Source organism: Hetaerina americana, unplaced genomic scaffold (assembly GCF_022747635.1).
Source record: "Hetaerina americana unplaced genomic scaffold, ioHetAmer1.1.p SCAF_2, whole genome shotgun sequence".
NCBI classification, from domain to species: domain Eukaryota; kingdom Metazoa; phylum Arthropoda; class Insecta; order Odonata; family Calopterygidae; genus Hetaerina; species Hetaerina americana.
The window spans coordinates 31,490,716-31,507,657 of NW_027286763.1; the positions used below are offsets into that span (position 1 = coordinate 31,490,716).

Here is a 16,942-nt window from a genome sequence, read left to right on the forward strand (position 1 = left end):
AGATTCTCTGTCAGCACCGATTTCCTCGACAAAGACCCTTCAACATTGAAGTATGAGGCTGATTACAGAAGTGCAATTAAAAAACTGGAGAAGAAAGTTGTTGTGAACGATGTTGCAGAGAGAGGTGTCAAACTAATTCAAGAATACAACAGCATTCTCACAAAAGATGCAAATGAAAAACAATATGTTTTGCAGATCGTTGCCCAAGACCGTAAAAATTACCCAACTGCTACTAAATCTTATCCAAAAATAATATTCAATGTTCGATCGTTCACATGTGAATGTTTTGATTCCATACAAATTATTTTTCTAGATAAAAATGTCTTCCCCTTAAAGAAAATTGTAGCTTTATTAAAAAACATAATCTTTTCGCAATTTCCATGTATTTCAAGGTTTGTTCCAACTACAAGACTTTTGAGGGTCGTCAAGTAGTTGTCCGATTCAGGTGAAATTTTGTACAGCCTGTTTTTTTGTTTATTAGGATATGATTAGGGGGTGGGAGCAGCAAAATTTTGACTTTCAGAAAATACCCTATAGCTAAGGGCCACCCTAATCTACACGGATAAATACACATGAAACTTTGCGCCAAAAAGATAAATAAATTAAACACAGCATTAAATGCATTTCATTCTATCGTTCATCGCTTAGTATCGTACGCTTTGGAAGCATACTGAAGAAAATTTCATGGTAATAATTAGCGGTTCTGTTGCGGTGCCCATGAGGATTGTCCCCAAACTCTCCAGTCACCACTCGTTTGTTAACACTAAGTTTCCCCAAGAGCAAACAGAGAAGGTCTTATCGTAAATTTCTAACCAAACAGCTTCCAAACCGTTAAATGGCGACTCGTTCGCTTAGCTACTGCGATCACTAGGCGTTACGCCAGTAGAATTCTTCCTTATCGTTCATCAAGGACAGGGTGTGTACTGGTACCAAAATCTATTACCTCCGATAAATGGTGTTCTTATACAGGGCACTTATTAATTTCGTCACGCTAGAAATATTGCGAAGAACCTTGCGGTAAACCGGCTCTGCATTAAAATGCTCTCTTAAAGAATTTTACTCAATTATCGATGAAAATTGCCGAGTTTTCCTGGGTGAAGATAAGACTTAAAGCCAGCTAAAATTAGACAGTTAAAATATATCTCATCCAGCTAATTTAGCACCAGTTAATGACTTCCCGCTCACCATGCTGAAGATTTCTCCGTAATATTTCTGCATAAAACGCATTCAGGTTAATTAAGAAACTCGCGAAGCATTCATTGTTCCGCATCTGACGTTGGATAGCGGAATTTTCAAAATGCCATGTTTTTGAATTTTTGAAAGGTTTGCTAATCATATTTTGACCCTTCCACACATGAATTTTACGCTCCATTATCTTGATTCAGGAACATTATCACCATCATAAATCATTTCTTCCCTCAATATGTTTCATTCATTTGAGACAATTCTCCCTCAACTCGAAACATTACAAGATATCCAGAATATAGCATAATAACGGGCAACAATCACATTTAATCCAAGGTATATCAGATGTGGTTAACATCGGAAAAGTGCCATCCAATACTTAAATGAGCAAATGATAAAATAATGTAATAGCTGTAACTGAATGATCCCTCCACAGTTCCTAAAAAAAGGGAGACGCGCTGGAGTAACAAGGAGGATGAAAACTACAGGAGATCTTCAAAGACCTCTCGACGACTCCTGCAGTTAGATTTCTCTGACAGACTCCTCGACAAGGGTACATCATTATAAATCAACAGACTTTTGAGTAATATTCTGGCAATTACTACGCAAGCTCCAATTTTTTTGGAATTTTTTGAAAAAGAGAAAATTAACTATTGTCAACCAACCATAACATCTAAAATTGCGCAACACATAAATTTATTTGAAACCGTAGCCATCGATAAATAGAGGGGTGACCATGTTTTTTTGGGACTCTTCATATTTAATCATTGTAAATAAAGCATATAATCTAAAGTTTTAGTTACATGGAAACACACCGATAATCTAATGCGCAGAAATTTATATATGTAGAAGAGATCACCTTCATATAAACTCTGTTATGTTCATAATTTTGCAAGAGGTGTATAAAAATTGGTAGCTGAAGGTTATTAGTATCTTCATTGCAAGTTGTAAAATCTGCAAAACCATAGTAGATGGAGAAGATAGTGATGATCCTTAATGTGAACCTCGAAACGCCATCTGATTTTGCGGTTTCGTACAGTTAAAAGACAGTTACATACACGCTAGTAAGTAAGTAAACGAATTCGTACCGTGAACACCGATAAAAGAGTGCAAATCGAGACATGCAGACTCAAAACGGCGTGAATTTCTCCCGCCGTCGGGGTTAGTACTGGGTTAACTCTACCATCACCTATCAAACCGACCTTCGGGTTGATTAATGTGTTTATGGTTTATAATATAAAGATTCAAATTGAATACTTGAAGCTGATTTTCAAATATTAAGTAGTTTCTAATATTATTTTCATGAACTACTCGCATTAAAGCCTTTCGACGGCTTAAATCACAAAATTTATGACTTAATTAAATATTATAGTAAATTGTGAAAGTTTCGGCGGTTAAAACAATTTTATACTCTTGGACAATGAAATATTTTGCACTTGTATGTATGTGTATGCATATATATATATATATATATATATATATATATATATATATATATATATATATATATATATGTGTGTGTATCTATATACATATATATATATGTGTGTGTGTGTATATGGGGGGGGTCACGGTAGTCCATGGGGTAGAACGTTGGACTGCTGACCGGAGGGGCCGGGTTCGATTCCCGGGCAAGGCACTCTGGGCAACTACAGCTCCACCCAAGCTATGTGATTTTTCGGGAACCAGACCTTCCTGGGAAACCATAACCGGCACAGGGAAAGGAACTGGCCCCCCCTAACCTGATGTGTGAATTTCATTTCAATTTCATGTGTGAATGTGGGCTTAGTACAGGGTGAGCTCTACCATCACCTACCAAACCGACCTTCGGGTTGATTACTGTGTTTATGGTTTATATATGTGAGGTTTATATATATTATATGATATTTATATTATATATATATATATATATATAATAAAATCTTGATACTGGATATAGTACATACTTTTGCATACATACGATACAATACTAAAGACGAGATTTCGCTTTTCGAAATATTCAACCAGACTAATTTATGGGGAAAAATGACAAAAAAATGAAATCGTTCCTTCCAATAATTCTTATTTGAAAGTTTTGGATACGATCCTGAACTTGTTTTTCCTTCATATTCTATAGTATTTCATTAAAGATACAATGATCAGGAGCACATCTAAGTCATATTCTATATTTTCAGGTCTTCAAGTCTTGGACACTTGTTCGGAACCTGAGGAAGCCGTTAAAATGGCACTTCGATCTTTGGTCAGCTCTGTCCAAGCGTCGCCCCTCCCTCCACCCCTCTTCCTCGGTAAGTTTTCGTCCGATTTACACCGAGGCAAAACGCCACAGGTCTAATGGGTTGACGGCTGAGCGCACTTTGAGAGAGCGGGGGGTCTACATATTTTGAAAGGTATTAAATTGTAGCACAGAGCTCATGTGCACTTATTCCCATCTTATTTTTATTCCAATCCTGATATAGCTTGAGATCAAGTTAAATTATAAAAGTAATCAGTTGACACTCAGTTGTCAGATATAATGTAATCAGGAGAAAAATTAATTTCGAAGAGAAATAGAAATTATAATGAGAGAATGAATTTATATCTCAGTCAACTAGCTCACAGCGTCTCGTGATAAAATGATATGACGAATATGTTCAAGCGATTATTGATTAACAAAAAATATATGCAATGATGATTATTACATTCTGGAAAAACTGTCTCACATTCAGATAGAAAGGAAATGTCATATTTTGGGTACTAATTGTGGAGGTTCAAGAAATTATGTGTTATCGGGCTCTGTATCATATGTGTTTTATGTAATTAAAAGAGACCTAATTATCGAACCACATCGGACGTTATGAATATACTCACTTATATTCAAGGAATAATTTGGGATGATCGATTTCTGCAAGGAAGATTTTGCCTGTCTCAAGGGTGGCATACCACGACATTCTGTTGATTGAGAGAGATCGTTGTACATCTCAATCATTATGAGTTTCTGTATCGACGCGCCTCGAACTACATGAGCTGTGGGGAAAACCTGGATACACTACTACACTTCAGAGACAAAGGAATAGTCCAAACTGTAGGTGAAGGCTCCTGCTCCAAAGAAGGCGAAGACAGTAAAATTGATCGGTGACAAAGTAATGGCCACGGTTTTTTGGGAGGCATGCGAAATCGTCAACAACGACTACTTGCAAAAAAAACAAACGATTCACAAAGTGTATTATGCGTCGTCGTTACAACTGTAAAATTCGCACATGACGGTAGGAAAGAGGCCTCGTGCCGCTTGTGGTTTCCCAGAGTTCTAACTAATAATATATATAATATACATTTTCATAAAGGAGCGTGCAAGCCTAATGAGTAGAGAATTCGGCAACCCAACTGAAGATTCCGAGTTCATATTCCGGGCGGTGAAACACTCCATTAAAAACCAATCGGCTTGATCCTCTGGTTACAAGGGTAACCGATTCGGCACAGGAAAAGGACATAACATGAGGTGTTTGAATGTGCGCATTTCAAATACATTTAAGCCTAGTTATGGGTGACCTCTACCCTCACGCATAAATAAATAACCTTCATGCTGGTTATTATACAAATACTTTTGCTAAAAAAAAGTCAAATAGAAGTGGAATGGTTCAGAATTAATAACTGACAAGGTTTGTGGATGTATCTTACCTGCAGGATGTTCTTTGCCACAGGAATATTGTCGCCAATTGTGCCAAATAAATTAATAGGATGCCTTGCAATTATACAACAAGATCACTTAGTTGATAGTAAGAAAACTATCCATTCAATTTCTAGGTATCAGCCATGCCGAACATAAAATTTCCTCATAATTTTGTTTTTTTTTGTGGGAAAAATATTTTCTCCGAGCATTGTATGAAGCATTTTTCGCTTTTCGTATTGGTTCATCGGGTCTAAGGGCCGAATGCGATTAAAGTCTAAATATACTGTTTCGATTTCACTGTAATCGAGCTATGGGCAACTGAAATAAAACACATGAATGGTACCAGAAACAAAGGTGTGAAATGGATGGCGATACAGAACGTTTGTATAAAAAGTATCGGGCAAATTTTTAGAAAATTGATTTATTTCAGGTACTGCTACAATGCCTCAAAATTTGTCAAACTACATCCCTTAAGCTCGAGATACTTTTTCCAGCGGCTTTTCCACACCTCTAAGGCTCCCTGAAAGGTGGATTCCGGAAGGTCCTTAGGGGTACTCGTGCGAGCGAACTACGACGCACATTCAAGTCAGGAAAATTTGTTCCCGATACTTTTTATGTCCGGTACAAGGTCTTTTCCAAAAGTAGTATGAATTGTTTTTTCCCGGATAGACGGACGGATGTGCGTCATGAAACGGTTATTGGAACAGCGATACACCATCAAATTTAACATGAAATTGGGCAAAATCGGGAAAGAAACTCATGAAATGGTCAAGGTAGCTTAAGGTGATAACGCCATGGGTAGATCGGGTGTGTTTGAGTGACACAAGTCGTTTCGGGAGGGTAGAAAAGATGTTGAAGATGCCGAACGTTCAAGACGCCCTTCGACATCAAAAAGAGATGACAATCTTTCAAGAGTAAAGCTTTGTTGAACAGGGATCGCAGATTAAGTGTTCGCATGATTTCTGATGAACTTACCATCCCTAAAAGTGATGTGCATCGACTTGCTACCAAAAACATGGGTATGAGAAAGATGTGTGCGAAGTTGGTGCCGCGAGTGCTCACTGAAGAACAAAAGGAAACTCGAACGTGGATCTGCGAAGAGCTTCTCGAGCATGTGAGTGAAGATCCAAATATTTTTAGCCCCACAAAACTCCTTCCTCTTCCCCCGTCTCAAATCCGTGCTGAAAGGACGTCACTAAGGCCCGGTGGAAGCGTTACAATAGGCCGTGACGAGGGAGCTTAGCGGTATTACGGACGCCGCCTTCCAGGAGACGGAAGAAGCGTTTCAAACCCGCTCACAGCGGTGCATGGACGCAAAAGGGTGCTACTTCGAAGGCTTTTGAGTGAATGTATCAATTTTGGCAATAAATATTTTTAATCGACTCAGTACAACTCCTTCAGGGATAGACCTTGTATAAGCCTTGTATTTACTGAAAAATACTACTACCAAATAAGATAATATATTACCAATATATTTTTCACATCTTGAATTTCGCTTGAAAATCATGCGTATCAGCCAGTTCATGTAAAATATGGAGTAAGAATTTACTCATTTTTGGGTCTGCTGGTGTAAATAGATGATTAATCTTATCAAAACAGAACGTCAATTACGAACCCTACTGAAGGAAGTCAATTTAAGCTTCCCCTAAAGATGTGCTGTATTGTTTTGAATCGATAAAGTGGTATAGTGTTAGATAATGAACGAGGTTAGCACACAAATTACACCACCAAAATGTCCCATAGATTAGCGGTCTCTCTCCATTGCACTTACGCAAATACGCAATCTCTTCTATGCAGCATATTTTTTGTGGGCACTGATTTTATGTGCTATGGTACTCTTCGTACAGGAATTGACATGCTGATGCATCAGTGGAGACCTACTTGCATTATCAAAAGCATTTCAGGAAAAACTTAGGCCAGGTACCTTAAAAGAAATTCCTACAATATAAAAAGGTATGAATTAGAAAGTGACCAAGTCGATAAGGGACTTCTTATCCAACCGTACACAAAAAGTGGTCGTCGATCAGCTGAGTTCATCTTTCATTTCAGGTGTGCCACAGAGACTTGTCATTGAGACCCTACTCTTATTGATATACATTAACGACCCAAGTTCCCGCGTTAGCAGCTGTTTAAATTTATTCACACACGAAAAATTTATTAATAGAGAAATTAGGACACCGGCTGACTACGAGCTACTCTAAAGCGATTTGGGCCAGATAGTGAAGTAGCGTAAGGAACAGAGTTTAGAACTAAATGTAAGAGACTATGCAGCACTGAAGTTTTAGAATGAAATAAAAGTAGAGGAAGGCGTAAAATGTAAAATATGTCAGATCAAACTAAAATAATGCAGTACTTCTGGAGCTAATTAAATAAATTTCTGTTGTTCAAATTTATGACAGGCATGTAAGTTGGTAAAATGTTTCCATATATCGCAATAAATTGAGATAGTTGATGGGTACTCGAATAACATATGTTTTTCATGCGCATGATCACTAACACTTCCAGCGAGGATTGGAAAGTACTCCTACGGAAATTACACTAATTGTAGTCGAGGTTTCATTTGATTGACTGTTAAACGCCCTCAAAGTCATCTGAGGTATTACAGCGAGTGCTAGGGCCAAATAACGTAAGGGTATCAGACCTGATGTGGTGGAATCGTTTCATGTTGCAAAAACACGCTTGAATTGCACCATTTAATAATGCATTAATGCGATGGGAAAATTATATATCGCATGAAAACTTGCGATAAAATAGTATCTAGGGAAAAATTACCAATTAACTCTTATCCCTTCAATATATATTTTTCACATTGTTTAATACCAGGTTATTATTGCGTTAAAAGAATGCACCGAGAACTTGTGTATTCCTCCGAGTTTTCAGGCATCCATGAAATCGAACGAGTACATAAGATTCTGAAGTAACTTAACAACCATGCTCTGAACTCTTCAGTTCTAGACAACTATCGACACAAAATATGAGGTATTTGACCAAGTTTCAAAGTCCATGCACTCATAAACAGATCGTCACGCATTTGTTCCTGCAAGTACTAATTTATCCCCAGAAATTAGGTGTGTATCCTCATACCCATGTTTATACTCAAGTATTAAGTTTTTATTCTGGTACTCAAGTTACTAATAATGTATACATTTGGGCCTCTCGTTGATGGAAATAAAGAGCTCTCAACAAATATTAGCAAAAAAATTACTTCCAACCAAGTTAACATGGAAGCGATGAAACACAATCCCATGGAAATGATCGGAGTGCGGAAGTCCGAAAGTGGCTTGCCCTCATTTGCACGGCAACGAGACGAAATAAAAAATATCCGACCCGAAGCCCTCAGCTTCTCGGTCCCAAGTTCAGTTATTTCTGGTTTGAAGCGTATTTGTCGTTTTGGGAGAAAGATTTTCCATACTTCAGCGAGGAGAGTCGTGGGATTAAGAGGCCTTCAGTTTTTTTCTCCTTGACCGAAGGTTCTGTCGCGGTGACGCTTTGTAAGGTTTGAGGTTATCTTAAGAAAATCAAAGTCTGAAGAAAAAAATCCTTTTGATATATATGTCACAGTAAACGAATAAAAATATTAAAACAGTCCACCAAAATACTCAACTTCTCGAATTAACCGCACTTAACTCAGCGCAACAGATTGCGCTGTCATGTGCCACCACGTATATTTATGTTCAAAGGAGGGTAAAATAAATTGGCCTTGAAAGTTAAAACGTTATTCTTAAAATAATTTCAAGCTAAGGAATGCGAAATATTCAATACTTTTTGAAGACATTTATGAGAACATTTACCTCATCACCAACAGTATTTAAATCCTAAGATTGATTTATTGCAGTCTATTTAGTTTTAATTCCCTTAGCCCCCGATTAAACGTAAGTATGGAGCCACTTCAGTGTCTTGTCCTGTCCACTGGCATTTTTTATGTGTATTTTCTCCTTTGATGCTGTTCAGAGACTGTGTTTGCCACCACCACGTTTTTTTGTCTCACGTACCTGGACCGTATGCTCCATATCTCTATCCTGAATTTGTCCAACTTGACTAAAGTTTCCTTCCCAGTAGTCCCCACCCAGGGATCCAATTTGGGAACTATTTTGTCGCAGGAATATTTTACTAGGAGACATTCCATTACGTTTTATTTGAATGAAAGGCTGCATAGCCTAAGGAGACTTACTTGGTGGTTTCCCATTGCTCTCTACATTGCAGTACTGCGACCGACACCGTGACTTTCACTTCCTCCTGCAGCCGTGGCATTTGATATCGAACCGATCTTCTTGATCTGGGCCATCAGTACCTAATGTTGAAACTGTTGAAACTGCCTCTCCCCACTGGTCCTGGGTAATTAGTTGTAGGAGCCATTTCTATCGTGGATAGTTCGGAAAAATCATGAAATATGAGCTTTCCAAAACCTGAAAAATTTTGGCGCCTTTGGGAATCAAACCAGCTTCGTAGTCGAACAGACTCGCAACCTCTGGGCTACCTCAGCCCCTCATAAACCTATGAGTGCTGCACTTTAGAATCCTGAACAGATTGACCTATGAAGCCGGCGACATCACAAACATATCAGAACCTTTAATGGGTCTCCACTTATAGAATGTCTAAAATGACTAATAAGCTTACTAAAATCAGAATCAGGACTAGAGAATGCGACAGAATCATTATTTAAAATCATTAAAATCTTCATCAACTGCGGAAGTTTATTCTCGATAATTACCGACATTTATTTAATAACTAGAGCCACTAAGATTATTGCTTTATGACTACACCCATAGGATTACTGAATTTTTCAGCGGAGGTGTCTTCATAGAAAGAAGGCACAACGACTGGGTACATTTTTACGCTTGCTAGGTTAATATTGCCGTTTGCCAGTAGCGTTTGGTACATATAATAATAAATAACTTCATGTTTTCCGCTCTTTATGGACAAGTCCAGTCGCATAGTCCATAACAGCTTTATTGATGTGAAACCTGGTGACATCAAGGGTTGAAATCACAGTTAATGGCAGGTTTTTGAATAAAATATGAGTATTATTTATTGCTTTCTTTGCAAAAATAACCTCGAAAGCGCGACATTGGATTATCCCCAGAACTGTAACATATTTTGCCATCTGAGTAGGAAAGTGCAGTTAATTTGATTATGCTGCAGAAAAACGACAACGAGGTTTGTTCTTCTCTCCTTTCATTCGCCTCGCCATGAGGAACGCTCAAGAAGACCATACGGCCAAATAGCACAAAAAACATCTTAATGACGCACGCGCCTCACCTTACTTCCCTTTCGTTGTCCGAGGCGTCCTTGCCGCTCGAAAGAGCGCCTTTGGCTACCAGGGCGACTGCGGTGACGTCTCGCCCGTGCGACGGGTGTTTGTTCTGGCAGTGCCCAAGGCCCTTCTCGAGTTAGAGATATTTTTTTACCAGTCGGCCACTCAGTTGATTCGGCAACTGAGCTTAAAAAAACGAACAACCTGAATATATAAATATTCGGACGTCTTCATCTCATGCGTGGAAATTGCTTTAATATATACACTGCCAGAAGCACTATTTACGTTTAAGATAATTTGCATGAATTAATGACTATGTACATGGTACAGTCCCAGGCAACCGAAAATGTTTCACCTTCTGAGCGGAAGTAGTGATTAGAAGACAGCTTTTATGCTGGAGTGAGCCAGGAAATTATACGAAGTTTTACAGCACCAGCTCCGATTTTGCCTTTTCAAGTTACACCTTAGTCTCCTCAAAGAACACGTATGACTAGAATCAATATTATTTTGGAGGGTAGGTGAGTAGATTGGAAGGATAGGTGACTTAATACACTGTGCACATGTCTCAGATAGCTGAGGTCCCAGAAGGGGTGGGATAAGATAGGGGTGCCCTTTAACATATGTGCGGAGAAAATGGTTGAAGGAGCATGATATGAACTGGAAATGAAGGTCGGTGAGGAATTAATAAAATTAGTTGGGCTTACGAATTATCAAGATTTAGATAGCCCGGTAGTACTGGGGATACAAGTATTGCTGAGCGCATTGCAAAATCAGTGAGATAGGTATGGGATGAGAATAAATGAAAAAAATCGAGACAGAGGTTGTGCGGTTTTTGAAAAAGAAAAAAGCCAAACTAAATATTACAATAAGAGTTCATACACTGGACTAGGTGGAACATATGCCTATCTCGCAAGTGCTTGGACCATAATGGTAAAAATAATAGGGAAACAAGAAGAACTGCGTTAGATATAGAAGCTTTCCAAGTATGCGAGAAATGATGACAGGGACATTCAGTAAGGGCGCTAAGAAAATATTAGTGAAAACTTGGATACTAAGTTTGGTTTGTTAACGGTGCAGAAACATGGTCGTTGAAGCGAAATGATAAACGTAGGTTGGAATTCTTTTGAAATGTGGTCATGGAGAAGGGAGGCAAAGGTGAAGTGGAGAGAAAGAAAACAAATGAGAAAGTGCTAGGCATAGTGGGGGATATAGTCGATTGTTGGTAGAAATGTAAGGGACGAGGGTAAGATGGACACAGAGTACTTTGATTGGCAATTGAATATTGAAGACTGTGATAGAGGGGAGAATGCAAACAAGAAAGGGGCACGAATAGGATAAACATGTTGTATGGAATAAAAGGGAGGACATAAGTAAGAATGCAGAATTGAAGAGGGGCTTAATCCAGTGTCGGATGTCAAGTTATTTTCTAAGGAGGGACAAACAAGTTTATCGTTATCAGGTCTCTGTCTATCCACACCCTACCTTTGGCGGTAAAATACCAAGTAAAATATTGACAAGCGAGTTTAAAAAATTTTACGTCTCATAATATTTTCAGAAGTTCATTAAAGTTAAAATTGTTTTTTTTAGAAACGATTGGAAGTCTTAATGGAGAAATAAATAAAATTATCAATGTGTAACAATACGTGTTCCTTGAACATTGCTGCTGTTAAGTGATGGCTTTTCTTGTCTCACTGATATTGATTTCGAATTATGATGACGTGCTAAAATGAATTGCACTTTGACATTGAAAATACTGCCAAATTTCGACTAAGTGCTAACTTACTTCCGTTTCTAAATGAATTGTTAATTTAAAATAAAATACTGTTAAATGAATGAAATTTACTTTTCACAATGGAATTAATTCCATAAGTTAATTAATTAGTCATAATAAAGATTTTTACTTAAACAAGCTAACAATTTCTAGCTTCTTAACCGTGCCTGTGAACCAAGATTAATGCTGGATTCCATTGTAATGACTAGATACTCTCAAATATTGACAGTTGAGCATTGTAATGTTTACTGAAAACAAGACTTAAGCTTTGTCAGCATATGAAATCAAAACAATCTCTCTCTGTCAAGACGTGCTAACTCTGCAGAGAAGAGGTTTTTCACAATTATTTGCAAGATAATTTTTAAATATTTATATTTTACACAAAAAATTGAGAAAAGGGCAATTGATACTGATCCAAAAGGAAGAAAATAGCCTATTTATTTAATTACTCGATTACCTCAGCTAGGCGAATGAGAGGAGTATGAAAAGCATTTTTATTTGGACTACCACTCCATTTGAGGAAAGAATTAGGAAAAATAAATGCAAGAATTCGGTAGAAAACATTTGGGAGAACGTAAAAGAGAATCGCGAGCATTGGTCCCCAAGTTCACCGCTGAAAAATGTGAATACAAAAACAGGGTTGAAATTATTATTAAATTGATCAATTACCCTGCAAAGAACTTATTCATTAACAGTCTAATCAGTTCTTATAACACCAGGGGCTGAATTAGAATCACGGGGATTTTGCCCGATACTCTGACGTGAATACCCAATATTCTACTGGAAATCGGGGAGAGTAGTGATCGTGAAAGAAATATGCAAAACAGCGGAACATTTTTGATGCTTTCTGAAGATCTTAAGCGATAAGGATGAGATGATGGAGATGTTGTAGTGACATTGATCAAGCGCAATTCAGACTAAATGATTTGCGGCGAAGGCGGGAAAAATACAAGTTTAGGGAATTAAGAAGATCACAAATCGACCACACTTTCGAACGATTTGCCAGTAATTCCTTCATGAAACATTTATTCTGTCATCCCGCCTACCATTTGTCAAAACTATAAAGTTCTTTGATAGTAAAGGAAGCTGAGAGATGAAAGTTACTAAACGATTACGTAGCGATTGTACATCATTTACCAATGGCAATACATTAACCCATAAAATGATAGCTGTACAATGATATCGCGTCAACTCCCGAATAAGAAGCAGAGCTGTACGATGGCTATGGAAAAAACGTACGCACGCATTCACTTTATTATTCCGTTGCTCACGTTCTTAGCAATTACTACTCCACTCCCCCAACTTTGTTTTCTATTACGTGTGATAATGAAAATTCCTTCTATCTTCACTTTCTGTGCCACACGGTCGCTCCTATACGTATTTTGCATTTTATTACTTTTGTCTACTCACCTGGAACCTGAATCAATCTTCTGAGGAATTTTATTAAAACAACCTATTACAGTACCTCATAGAATCATTTTCTAGATCTGCACAGTAATGAAGGTAGTTTAGAATTTTGTACTATTATCTCATTGAAAAATCTTAGAACACGATAGGTGATCTTAATTCTATAACTTTTTCAAATAAAAATGATTATTATTGGATTAAACTTCCGTTCCCCCCTTTATCCCGCGATAGGTTATTCCGCTAAAATCCTCGCTCAGTGCTTCCTAAGGCTAACTGTTGAAAAGTTCTCACATTTTACCCTTATATCATTTGGTAGTGCAACCAATTGCTCTCTCTAGATAGTCACTCGGCGTTTTCCTTATTGTTATCCCTAATTGGAGCATCAAATTCGTCTTTGATTGTTCCTGATCATCAAAACTTCTTCTTCGACGATCTTGTACCCATACCCTCTCAATCATCTACATCTACATAATACCCTGCATGCGGTCACAAGATGGGACGGGATGTTTTAGGTCACCAGTCATGCATGACAATCATAAGCCTATACACAGATATCAGTTCGATCATTCTCTCGAACAAGGTTTTATTTCCTAGATAAACCCTTTCCAGTGTCTATCTGTTACCAATTATGATGATTCCCGTTATTCAGAATTAAATAATTAAAAACAAGCACGGTTTCCACAATGTTGGTGCAACGCATGGAAATAAAAATTAACTTTATATAAGTATAGAGCGATTAATTTTTGGAATAGTAGTAGTTCCTTCCCGAAAGCATACTGTATCAGGAATACCGAAAGACAGGGTGTAGACTCGATCAAAGACTCCGGCTTCCACGATTTTGACCACAAATTACCCAAATACTCTTTCCCTTTATTTGCAAAATTTCATTTTTCAGCATTCGCCATTGCCTCATTTGAATGGCTTTAAATTTTGAATCATGTTAAATGCAGTGATGCATCCAACATGCTAACTGCTTCAGCGTTTCCTTGCTTAAGATATTTTATTATTTGTTTACTTAGGTCCTTTGTCCACTATTACCTGACACACATCACTAATAAGTGAATACCATTTTTTATTGTTTTGTAACATTTTCAATTACTTCTTTGGCTCAGTTTCGTGCTCAGTTCTTGTTATACCTATTTCCCTATATCTGTCCAGACGTAGCCATCGGATTCCTTCTTAGATTTTTTAGATCTCTTCCACTGAATATGACTGACAGATAAAGATAGTACAGCTACCGAGGAGGTACCATCTTAAATTAAAGAATAATATAATATTTGATTACGGCTTAGGCAAAGATGAATTATTTATTTATTCGACAGATAGTTGAGGCCCATACTTTGTGGAAATCCATTTGTAAAGCTTGAAGTAAGAATCAAAAAGATTTCGCGTTTCCACAGGAAAGAATTTATTACTGTCGACTAGTTTCGCTACGCTGAATAATCACTGTAGCATAAGTATTTTATTTATTCATTTATTTTTTGGTTTGAGACAATCTGAAGTAAAACTCATATAAAGCAATGCATTTTGCTCTTGCACTTCAAAACAACAACGACACTCGGACTCCCAACTCGAAAAGTCAAAAATTAACCATCGGAAACTAGAGCTCATGGCATCATAAGGCACTTCAGTAGGAGGCGACTCTTCAGGTTTATTTTCTTCTTCTATAGCTATTTTCCTTCAGCAGCCGAAGTAACTGAGCATATTTTAGAAGCTGTACCATTGATGGGCTCTCTCATCTCTATGTACGTAGGCACTTTCAAAGCGCTACACGTTACCAGGTAGCGAGGGCAAATGATGCTGAAAATACATTAGGAAATGCCTATAACCCTGATGACTAAATCCTCAATTTCATGCCATACTCAGTAAAGGGACATCACACCAATGCATTACTATACATTTACTACATTACATATATTACTACATTACTATCATTTCATGTTGCTGTTAATTTAGCTATTGTCATGATAAAGATTTTATTGTAGTTATTTCCTGTGAATGTCATTTTAGAGTTCACATAACGTTCTTTGAATTTATGGAAAGTCATTAACAATAAATCACCTAAAACTAAGTTCTTTTCACGGGAAGCATAAACCTTCAGGCTATCCATTTAAATTAGATTTGTGGCCTTAATGTTCCTGTTTGACGGGATACCGCACATGTATCCACTTCCATGTTTCAACTTGATCGAGCGTGGAAAGACGGAAATACAACAAGGCGGGCTTAAGCTACCGCATCGGCAATCTATACGTAACCAACTCAGCGGAAAATATTTTCTTTCCATACATGCATTATAGCGCGATACACAGAGTAGTACCAGTGTAATGTTGGATGAAATGGCTGGTTACACTTTAATCGACTTGGATATTAGTAGCTATTACGAAATAGGCTTTTAATTTCTTTTGGCAGTTACTCCAAGTTTAATAATAGCTTAAACGAATGTAATAAAAGTATTTGACTATATAATAACAGTTATTTATTTCACAGCCATTTATTTATTGAACTATTTAATAACAGTCACTTTATTCATTAACAATGAAATAGCAGTCAGTCCACATCACTTGTATTCCCACATTGCCCCTCAGTTTCGTTTAAACGCCCGTCGAACTTGCGAGACATCTTCAAGTCGACAAAACCACTTGCGGGCACCCCTGTATCTTGCTCCTGTACCGCACCCCTGCATCCGTCCCTGTCCGCACCATGCAACCGCCCACGCTCCAAATACTGCCATCTTTCAAGTCCCGCCACCTCCCTTACAACCGATTCCCAACCCGATGTCACCTAAACCTCAAAAAAACATTAAATATCGCTTCTCCTGTAACTTCTGCCCTGCCTTCTACGAGGGTGAATGCATCACTACCCTTTCCTTCCGCATGAATAACCACTGCTATTCCACCAAATCTCCCATCTTCCTTAATTATCCCATCCCTACTCACACTACTTCCCACGACCAAGCTTTCGCTGACTGCTTCTCCGTTTAGGTGATTGAAACCCTTCCCAAATCTGCAAGTAGCATACTTGTAGAAGTGAGAACCCGCGAGATTGCGCAAAGCTGGGTGCTCCGGTCATTTAAACCTCCCGGACTGAAACAAGCTCACTGAATCCATCCAATAGCCGCCGACATATCCCTCCCACTCCCTTTTCCGTTTCCTATTCGCCCTTTACCTATCCTCCCCTCACCCTTCCCCACTCATATCCTCTCCGCTCTTACCCCGAGAACGTAATTCCGATGATGAGGGCCGTGCCGTCGAAACTGCATATGTGCGTGTCCTTTCTTTCTATGTTTTCAAAATCTATATCAGTATATATATATATATATATATATATATATATATATATATATATATATATATATATATATATATATATTAGAAATAATATATATATATATATATATTATTTCTCAACCCATCTGCTCGCATAACTGGAAATAGAGGATGGTCGTGAAGGCCTTCATAACTTGATTGCTAATGCAGACTCAAGGTCGGGAGATTTTCGTCCACAGTTCTCACTGTAAGAGTATACACCTGCGTGCCGAAAAATGCCTCCCTTAAATTGCTTTTTTGGACTAAAATGGGACTATCCACAGGTAGTGGTCGAAATTCCCTTTAGAGTGGGCCAGGGCTCCGGCGTCTTTTTTTAACGATTTCGAATACTATTTATCGACCACTTGGCATAA

At 37.9% G+C, this 16,942-nt stretch overlaps 1 protein-coding gene across 1 annotated transcript in view; it reads left to right on the top strand.

The window, feature by feature from the left end:
• LOC139687990 (uncharacterized) overlaps positions 1 to 16,942 on the top strand; it is a 109,606-nt gene that overhangs the window by 46,463 nt on the left and 46,201 nt on the right. Inside the window, exon 3 of the mRNA XM_071585380.1 lies at positions 3,360 to 3,470. Within this exon, the coding sequence (XP_071441481.1) occupies positions 3,360 to 3,470 (111 nt within the window). The remainder of the gene's footprint in view (positions 1 to 3,359; positions 3,471 to 16,942) is intronic.